Raw genomic sequence first — 11,012 nt, forward strand, 5'->3', positions numbered from 1 at the left:
AACCACCTTCATCCAAGGTGACACTAATCAGATGAACAGTTTAGATCACCTACAGATGGGATCCACTTGTAAGACTTCGACAGGACACTAATCAGGTTATGATGCATCAGGACCTTAATGTTTTCAAAGAAACCATATATATATATATCCTTGTTATTTTTTAAATCCACCACTGCTTCATCAAGGGACTATAAATTGAGAAGAGAGTCAAGGCCAGATGCGTCACACATTATCGTTTTTATCGCCTCTTCCCATGCATTTCCTCCCACCCACTTCCAAACTATCCAATCTGCAGTACCCATCTCCCCAAAACCTCCTCTGTTTCCTCTGTTTGTTTTCCTGAAGGGGTGTGTGTGTGTGTGAGAGAGAGAGAGAGAGAGACCATGGTGGTGCTATCCAAACCAGCAATAGACCAGATTTCTCTGATACAAAACCACAAGCCCAGCTTCTTTTCTGGCCTTCCTACCATAGACCTCTCAAAACCAGACTCTAAAAACCATCTTGTCAAGGCCTGTGAAGAGCTTGGGTTCTTCAAGGTCACGAACCATGGTGTTCCAATGGATTTCATGGAGAGATTGGAAGCTGAAGCTGTGAAGTTCTTCTCTTTACCTCAGCCAGAGAAAGAACAAGCGGGCCCAGCTAATCCATTTGGGTATTGCAATAAGAGAATTGGGCCCAATGGGGATTTGGGCTGGATTGAATACCTTCTCCTGCAAACCAATGCCAAATCCATTTCTCAGATTTCCTTGGCCATTTCTAGAGAAAACCCAGAAATCTTTTGGTAAGAAAATGACAGGAAATCCTCCTCAGAAATCTGAATGATTTTTTCAGATATCTTTGGCTATTTTTTGAGAAAACCCAGAGATATTTTCACATTGCTAAAGAAAGCAAACCACAAAAAACATGATCTTTAGCATTGGTGTTCTGTTTTCCACGTGGTGGTGTTGTATGATAAGATTTCTTCCTTTCTTTCTTTTTCAGCTCTGCTGTGAATGACTATATATCAGCTGTGAAAAGCTTAGCTTGTGAGGTACTCGAATTGTTGGCAGAAGGGCTGAAGATTCAAACAACGAATGTTTTCAGCAAGCTTTTGATGGATGAGGAGAGTGATTCTGTTTTCAGGATCAATCACTACCCTCCATGTCCTGAGATACAAGCATTGGATTGCAATCTGACTGGATTTGGAGAGCACACAGACCCTCAGATAATATCAGTTCTAAGATCAAACAAGACATCAGGCCTGCAAATCTCTCTTGCAGATGGGAGTTGGGTTTCAGTCCCACCTGACCCCACCTCCTTCTTTTTCATTATTGGTGATTCCTTGCAGGTAATATTTGCAAGGAAAAAAAAAAAAAACTTTCTTCTAGGGCTCTTCTTCTTCCCTTTTGTTATTCTAAAAAGCTTGAAATTAAATAATCAAACTCAATTGATGGGTTTTCCATTAGCATTTAACAACCCTTTTATCACCTTGTCTTTTTGCAAACAACCAATTTCAAGAAATGCATTTTTCAAATTTCTAACAGATGTATGGGTGTCTTAAATAAATAAATAAATAAACTAACATATTACTACTAAAATTTTCACTTGTTTGGAGTTTAATACCTCCAAAATGATAGATTATTGTATTTCTTCTTTTATTTTTGGAAATGGGTTTCCACGAATTTGTTTTCCAACCTCACCCTTTCATGATTTTCTATAACTTGGGTTGCAGGTCATGACAAATGGGAGGTTTCGGAGTGTGAGACACAGGGTGTTAGCTAACAGCCAGAAATCAAGGGTGTCCATGATCTATTTTGGTGCACCAGCTTTGAGAGAGAGGATAGGACCCATGCCAGTGCTGATGAACGGTGGAGATGAAAGCATATATAGGGATTTCACATGGTCTGAATACAAGAAGTCAGCGTATAAATCAAGGCTAGCTGATAATAGGCTTGGGCTGTTTGAGAAAAGAGAGGGAGCACATCAACCGAGACTCATGTACTGAATTTTCCTTTTTGGGACTTTAGGTTGTGAAGACAGGTTGAAAATCCTGACCCAAATTAACCAAACATAGATAATAACGAGGTTGTTTTTCTGCTTTTTTTTTTCTTTTTTCTTTTAAGCTTTTTTCATGTGTCAGATCTCACCTTCAGTAAATAGAGATTACTTTGATACTCTCTTAGACCGTATGGATGATACTCTGTTACTTAGAAATTACATATGTCACATGCAAATAGCTAAAATTAAACCGTTCAAGCTATTGGTAGCCGTTTGGATGTATAACAAACCAAAAGTTACACTTTTTTTTTCTTATTATCTTAATTTTAGATTGGTGGACATTTATTTGGATGGTAAGAAATGAATCATAGGTCAGGATTGTTTAATTAATCTTATTTTCGTAATCTAACTCATAGACAATCGGTTCAACGATTTAATCCGTTTCACTGGGCCACTCATGGCATTTCTTATTGCCTGAGTATCAGAAATCATAAGCAGGCAGAGTATCAAACAATTCCCATAGAATATCGTACGTATACGTTATTATGTTGTTGTGACGAGCAGTGTTCCCATGAAATCACCCGCTATTTTGAGGCTTTTAATGGGATGGACTCTGATGCTCTGGCAGAGTGTGGTGGTTGATACTCTGGCACTAGGACCTTGCATGCATAGCTTATTAACTGACTCAAATTAAACCGTCCAATTTGTGAAGTCCAGATTGGATGGACTATCAACTAATTCTTCACTTATTTAATCATCTAATTAACCGATTGATAGACATGTGTCGAAGAAACAGAGGTTGGAATTGTTCAATCAATCTGATTCTGGGATTTCAAAGCTATCAACAATGGGTATTACAGTGCAGACGGTCTATTTTGGGTTGAAGTATGCATGAGTACGAATCGTGAGTGCCTGCGTATTGACCATCACGCTCTGCCGGAGTGTCAAACTTTCCCCCTTAACATTTTTACTGATTTAGCAGGGGTTTTCCCTTTTTTTTAGTGGGTTACGTTAGGGCCTGTTTGATTTTACGGCTCAACTGTAACGTAGATGGGTAATAATTATTTACCTAGGTAATTACCATATCTTTCCACATAAATTGATAAATTTATAAAATTAATATGGGGCCATTGTGATGTATGTGACTTATCCACACCCCTCATTTATTATGTCAGCTGAATTTAGGGTATGAGACCAAAAAATAAGGCAGATCTAAAGCTCAAGTGGACCACACCACAGGAAATAGTGGGAATCGAACGACTACAATTAAAAACGTCTTAGGGCCCTTAAAAATTTTGGATCAAGCCGATATTTGTGTTTTCCCCTTATCTATGCTTGTGTGAACCTATGAATGGGTTAGATTATGAAAAAACCTTAATGTGGGGCAGGTAGATGACTTAAGGCCACTATTTTCTTTTATGTGGGCCACTTGAGCGTTGGATCTATTTCATTTTCCAGATCATGCCTCAAAAAGTTCTAATAAAATAGTTGAACGGTGCGAATATATCATATACATTATGGTGTGTTCTACAAAATTTAGTCAACAAGTGGAATTACTTTCACATTTTCAAACTAGGAGAGAAGGTAGTAACTACTTATTTACTATATTTACATGTATCGTGGAAAATCAAATGAGTCCTCAACGTACACGTGTGGCCCGCCTAATTAACGGACCGTCTTGATGTTTGATCTTATCATCTTATCAAATGACTGTCAAATCATTATTGTAGTTGTCACATATGTTGCATGTAAAGGTGCGTGTGGGACTAGCATACTCTGTAATTATAAAGGTAGTAGGGCATGATACCGTAGAGAAAATGTGGAGCTCTCCCCAAATCATACGTGGCAGTGGAAACTTGCCCATCAGCACTGACATTAAGTGGGTCCCACTATGGGCGGCTGCTGTTTAAAAAAAACTCACACCTGTCGTACGGTCCCAGTAGTCACTTCGTGTCATTAAAAATCTTCCGTCGTTTTCAGCCATTAAACGAGTTTGCTTGTTAACATCGTTTGAAGGATACTGACTGGATGGCTAGAATCACCTGATCTTGTGTGGTTTAAGGGAAAATAAATAAATTTCCATTCACATGAGCAACTAGATGGACGGTATAGATTGATTTGAGCGGGGGGGAAAGGGCCCTAACATGGTCCGCTTCTTATTTCGAACTCTGATTGCGTAGTGTAGTGCACAGCCCAACTTGGGCACGGGGTGCTACTCGAAAAGCTCTGTCAGTCCGTCATGATGTCTATATTATATCTCCACCGTCCACCCGTTTTGCCAGCTCATTTAAGTGCATAATATAAAAAAGAAGGCAAATCCAAATCTCAAGTGGACCACACTTAGGAAACAGTGGTCATTTGACACCCACCGCTAAAAAGCTCCTAAGGCCCACTGTAATGTTTATTTGCCATCCAACCGGTTGATTAGCTCACATAGAGCTGGATGAAGGGAAAACACACGTGATTGATCCAAAATTTTTGTAAGCCATAATAGTTTTCAATTGTGGGCGTTCAATCACCACTATTTTCTATAATATAGTCTACCTCACATTTGATTACCCCACTTTTCGATCATGCCATGAAATAAGTCGGAAAAATAGATGGAAGGAATGGATAAAACACATACATCATGGTGGGCCCATAAAGCTTTTCCAACGTTCCACAACACCTGCGTATGCTACGTGTGTTACATCCTGAATTTTGAGGGTCGAGTAAAGCTCGACTCCCAAAATTCCGAACATTACTTATGTCTTGTGAAAGCCAATATCCTGATTTCTTTCACATTAGTCATCTGAGTATGCATATAATTATACTAAACAGCGTATCATACTCTAGATTTAATATAATTAAAGCAGATGCGTAAATCAAAACATATATATATATATATATATCATGAAGTTCCTTTCAAAGTACGAGTTTATGGCTGGGTTTAATGTATACATATACAATTCTAAAAAATAAACAAAATGTGGTAATGTAACATCCAACTAAGCTCGTATGCCCAACGCTCCCTGTCCAGAGGTACATGACATATATCGACCCATTCAAGAGCTAGAAATAGGAGAATTCCTCCTTATCCATGAATATCTGTCCCAAAGTATGAGTTAATGATCAACTCAGTGGTTCCATAAAGTAAAAGTTACACATGTTATCAAGTCAATCAATACAGAAATAATAAGGCAATATAAAGCAATCACTTCTTAACTACTCTTTTTAATGCGAGAATGGAGTTTATGTAATGATGCATGCCCTCACCCATCTATACTCCCTCAACACGCGACTCCGACCACCTGTTTCACACATGACAACGCTTCCTCAAACATGCGACTCCAACGCCTGTTTCGCCACATTCTAACTAATGCAATACGGTGCACGATCATGTTAACCGAGTGATTAATTATACTTTTTTATCCAGTAATTTGGGAAAGCTAGAATACCTCCTTTTTAAACATCGATCCTAACCAAATCACTAGGCATTGGACAACTGCAGCGGTCCTACTCCTGTGTTCTTAATCCGTCTAGGTTCGTCACCCCTAAATAAGTACATACAATAAGCGAGTTGTAACAAATGATGCTCGCGATCACTACGGGGAGGCTCACACCCCAACGTAGGCCAACAGCACGGATACAATGTCCCAAACCACCATGCTCGGTTCACGAGTCTTGAGGATCACGGTACCATGGTTAAAGGTGGATCTTTACAATAGTGAGGGGGTACCTTAGATTCAAGTAATCGCGCTCATACATGGTGAACATATAATAGGTCAACCGGTTCTTTAAGAAATTTCGATTAGTATAGGCGCACACTAACATAACCGGCATGGAGCGCGTGAGCGCCTCTCATGGCCTAGCCACTATCGATAGTCTATGTCCGACCCGTATCTTTCGAATTTACCTAAGGTGGCCAACTTAATTCTGCCACCCAAACGTGAAAGTTTACCGGTTACCTGGACTACACTCGTAGCCTTATTCCTATCTGAATCATGTTAATAAACTTTAATACAATATGTGTTAACATTTGATAAGCAATTTTGATAAACTATTCATTTAGGCATTTCATCAAATATATAGACAACATCTCACTACCACTTGTAATTCATTTATTTGTTAAATAGGGGCATAAGTATACATAAGGCTACAAGAAGTTCTACATTAACAATCATAAATCATTAACCGAAATGAAAGCATTGATAAATCGTAACCTAAGCATTTATAGTTCGCACTTTTTGGTAGCACGCCCAACTCGGGCTCGATCTTAGGAATATGTTTCCAAGGAATGATCGTCAGCCGCCTAAATGAGCACACGGGTTAGTTAGGGTTTGAGAAAACCCATTTGGAGACTTACATCTCTAAAGGAGTTTGTATTACTTACCCTAAGTCGTAGTCAGAGGAGTTCCGGTAGCGGGAGTGGTGGTGGTTAGGCTTGTGAGTCATTGGAAGAGGATTTCCCTTCATGGCAAGCACTACTCCAATCTCTCTTCTTCTCTATCATTCTCTTTTCTCTCATCTCTCTCTCTCACCTTAGGGTTTCTAAATTCATTTTTTGGAAGAAATGGGGTGAATTGGGAGCTATTTATAGTTCCAGATAGTGTGTAAATGACCTTAGGGCCACTTTATATAATACTTCTACCCTATGGGCAGCTATTTCTGACTAACGGGGTACTTAGGAGGGCTCGCGGGCTCCTCTATACCATGGGGTGGGCTCCCTATCAATTGATCAATACTAGGATAGTTTCGATGTGATTGGATAAACAGATAGGTCGTGGGAAGCCTATGTCAGATCAACGGTTATAAATATTCAATCGGGGTCACGGTTATATAGATATGTGTAAAGAATTTTCATTACTCTACGTATGAAGTTTGGTCATAAACCGACGGTCCAAAATCCTCAACTTTACGTAAGAGTAGATAATTCAATTCACTTAAGTTTCAGCTCCTTCCTTTAGAGTACTTGCACTTCTCATGCACTTGTCTCTCGACTCAAGTTGAGCTTTTCTAGACACTATCTAGGCTTAACTCCCGTGATGGTCGTCGAGCCCAGTAAGATAGACATTGTTCTATAATTTCATGGTTAGCGGACCCCCGATGTGCGGTATAGGTCCTTTACAGAGTTTTAGGGTACTCTCGAGAGGGGCGGGCCCTCGAGATTTCCCTCGAGTTTTCGAATGGTGATGCGTTAGTGCACATGTGATCCTAAGCTATATTTATTTGTAGGAATAGTAGCCCGAACTTAATTTTTTTAATGTTACGTATTAGCATACACCTAGTCGTAGATAGCTAGTCGAGTATGGGCCTCGGGCGGTCCCATCCGTGGTTGAAGTCGGGTCTTAGTACAGACTTTTCCGGGATGTTACAGTGTGCTACGCTATGCAATCCAAGTGCTGTTATTTCCCTATACAATAATGGTTTGACAGTCAAGAGTACATCAGGACTGTAGATGTTGAATCAGGTCATGATGCAATGATCCAAGCCGTTTATATTATCAGCCCCGCCATGGATGAGGGATTCGCAAAAGATCTTTAAGATTGGGTTCTCATGCTTATGGATAGTGTTGTAAAGGTTATTGATCAGGGTCAAATATTGCATATCAGACCCCAGTAATTACCAGATTTTACGTATATGATAATGCTTAATGGAGTATTTTAATTGTATTTTTGTTACAGGATGAAGTCAGGAGCGTTAATTGAAAATTGATGTTAAAGGCATGGATTTCATGATCCAAAGTCTCCAGAGCACGGGATAGACTCCAGAGAACCAATAATGAAGATTTTACACGCCTGAGATCTGAGGAAAGCAAGCCAAAGGGGCCCGAAAAGGGTCCAGAATGCAAGATCACATGGTTCCCGCTATCCAATCAGTTCGAAACTTCATACATGGGATGAGGGCCGTAAATTAACCGTACATATTAAATTTCAGCCATAGAAGATCTCGGGAAGTGGTCCAACGGACAGATCAGCCTATTAATCTCTAAATTGGGGCCCACCTGATATTTGGAACTGCCTCAACCTTTGTATTGACGGTTTAAATAAGTTGAGAAACAGGATGGATGGATTGGATTTCTCGAAACCATCACAGTGGACCCCATATGTATAGCATGTGTACATAGTGCACATGTGCACCGCCCGTATACCGAACGACCTGCGTCGGGTCAGCAACGCTGACCCGAACTCTTTCTTAAAAACGGAAAATCTCCGTTTCCAGCGCTCCGCGAACCGAACCGTTGTCGTCGGTTGTGGGGCCCACCTACTGTCCAAATGGACAATCCAAACCGTCCATCCGCTTCCTGAGGTCGATATCGTCATCGCCTAGATGTCCGTTTGGTTCTATACATATGTACGGACGTTAATCGCTGAAAAAACGTAAAATGGACGGTGAGTTCAAAACTCCGTGGGTTGCACCGAATCCACCCCAAAACCAGTCAATTCCTACTGATTTTTCGAGCTGAAACCAATGGACGACGTGGATTCCTGTGAAAAGTCCAGGAATGGGCCCCACAATCATCGCAGCGTCGGTTTGGCGTCCGCGTAGCGTCTTCCGCTGGCCGTTTTTGCGAAGGTTTGTGGGCCCCGTACGTCACGCGTACGGCCGATCTGACCCGTCCATCGTGTAGAGGGCTTCGAGAGCTTCAAAACCATGTTGATATTCTTCGCCCATGCGTACACACGTGTGCGGTACAGAGGCCACAAACAGGCCGTCTTGTGACGTTCAAAACTGTTTTTTTTGAGATTTCTTCTGTGGGCCGCGCTAATGGACCTTCAAAACTATCCATTCTTGACTGAAATTTCGTCCTGAATCCAATGGACGGGGTAGATTTTCCAGAAAATGCCTCTGTGGGGCCCACCGATCACGGCTGCGAAAATTTGTACTCCGAGTCCTTCTACGACTCTGCCACCGACCTCAGCCATCCAGCAGCTATAAAATGAGAGTTTTGGACGTGGGAAAGGCATTCAGAACCATTCAGAACCAGGGGATTCCAGATCTGGAGCAAGGGAGAGAAGAAAGAGAAGAAAGAGAAGAAAGAAAAGAGAGAGAGATTGTTTGGTTTGTCGTTTTTTTTATGAATTTTATTTAATATTTTTTTATGGATTTTATGGGTCACTAATCTCTCAGCTAGGGCTGAGATGAAGCCCCTAATTTGATTAGCTCTTGTATTGGTTGATTTACTTTGAATATTAATTAATTTGTCTCTTTCTCTAAGTGGGCTTTATGGGTTTAAATTCTATACTTCTCCATCTATGAACTTGACCAAAGTATATATATGGATGTTGTTTGGATGCTTATTATAGGTGCTTGTGTCTGAGCAAGAACCGGTTTCCTATAGAGGAAGAAACAGGGTGCTTTAATGAATGTACATTCCATGTACCCGACCAAGGATATGGGATATATCATTCATGGCATTGCTTAAAGGAATTAGACAGTCTGTATGCCCGATTAAGGACACAGATTGTGCTTTCTCTATTTAAGTGGTATCAATCTAGATCAAGGTGAATCAACAGACAAAACAAGGGTTAGGATAATTAGGGGTGGATTCGAAAGTCCTAGTGCTCTCTCTCTGATTGAACTTTCTTCCCTGTTCTTAATTAATTATTTTTCATAAAATTGTGCTTAGTAATTCATTCCATTATTTGTTGGATTAGTTAAGGAGAATCATAGATTTGAATTGTGACGACCAGTCCTCGTGGGAACGATCTCGTAATACGTACCGTATCTACATCTGATTCGTATACTTGCGAGTTTAAAAATCATTTAAATCATGTTGGTTTAAATAAAACATCAAGTTTTTGGCGCCGTTGCCGGGGACTGTTTTGTTCCTATTGGATTTAGGATTCTCTCTTATCATAATTCATAGTCTTAGGTTTTTTACTAACTCTAGGTTAAATTTTTTTTGAAACTAACCTATTTCCTGTTTTGTAGGGACCTGACATAAACTACTAATTTGGTAATCTCTTTCCAAATTTTCTATTTTTTTTCTAATTTCTATTTTTAGAATTAAGGTTTTATTTTTTTTAGGAAGTTTCTATCTCTAGATTTTTTTATTTTTAGAAATTTCCTATTTTCTAATTCTAGATTCTGATTCTTCTTTCAAGTAACTTTCTATTTTCTAGTTTAGGTTTTATTATTAGAAGAGTTTTTAGGTTTTATTTTTTTAGAAAGTTTCTCTCTTATTTTCTAATTTCCTATTTTTTAGAAATTTTCCCTTTTTAGAAACTAACTTAGCTTTTATTTCTAAGATTATAGATTTTTTTTTTTTTTTTTTTTTTAGAAATTAACCGTTGCTTAGGATTTTTTTTCTAGCATTATCTTAGTAAATTTAATTTATTTTTGTTTTCTTTTTGTTTACAGGAATTAAGGAAGGAAGCTGCTAAATAACATTGTCTTCAAAAGGAGGAGCTCTCAAATCTTCAGACATTCATCATCTCCTTTTCTTGGGTTCTTCTTTCCAATTCTCGTTTGCATAGCTTTCTCTTGTTTTTAGGAATTCATAACTTTTTCCTTTAGTTTTATTCATCATAGGTTGCATCTTAGTTTAGTTTTCTTTCTTATATTAATAACATAGTTTATGCTAGGACGTAGATCTCTGAATATAGAACTAGCACCGTTTGATCCTGAGATTGAAAGAACAATTCGTGAAAGATTGAGAAATAATCCTGTTGAAATGGCGAATGAGACTGAAGTTAAAGCTCTTAAAGATTATTCAGCTCCTGTCCAATTTAATGCGCCTTCATGCATAGTGTTGCCAACCACTACGGCAGCACACTTTGAACTTAAACCTGGAGTCATACAATTGTTGCCATCCTTTTATGGATTGGACAAAGAGGACCCATATCATAATTTTAAATAATTCTTAATCATTTGCTCCACCTTTAAGTTCCAAAACTTCTCCGACGATTCGATCCGCCTACGCTTTGTTTCCTTTTTCTTTGAAGGATAAGGCGAAAGCATGGTTGAATTCTCTAGAAGTTGGATCTATCACTACATGGGACCAACTGTCTAAGAAGTTCTTAAACAAGTTCTTCCCCGTTCACAAAACCAAT

At 39.3% G+C, this 11,012-nt stretch overlaps 1 protein-coding gene across 1 annotated transcript; it reads left to right on the forward strand.

The window, feature by feature from the left end:
• Positions 1-208: 208 nt before the first annotated feature.
• LOC131240853 (gibberellin 2-beta-dioxygenase-like) lies at positions 209-2,154 on the forward strand. Its single transcript, XM_058239356.1, has 3 exons — positions 209-781; positions 982-1,327; positions 1,712-2,154. The coding sequence occupies exons 1-3, from the start codon at positions 384-386 to the stop codon at positions 1,982-1,984; spliced, it is 1,017 nt and encodes a 338-aa protein (XP_058095339.1). The 5' UTR covers positions 209-383; the 3' UTR covers positions 1,985-2,154.
• Positions 2,155-11,012: the final 8,858 nt, after the last annotated feature.

This window comes from Magnolia sinica, chromosome 3 (assembly GCF_029962835.1).
Source record: "Magnolia sinica isolate HGM2019 chromosome 3, MsV1, whole genome shotgun sequence".
Taxonomy (NCBI): domain Eukaryota; kingdom Viridiplantae; phylum Streptophyta; class Magnoliopsida; order Magnoliales; family Magnoliaceae; genus Magnolia; species Magnolia sinica.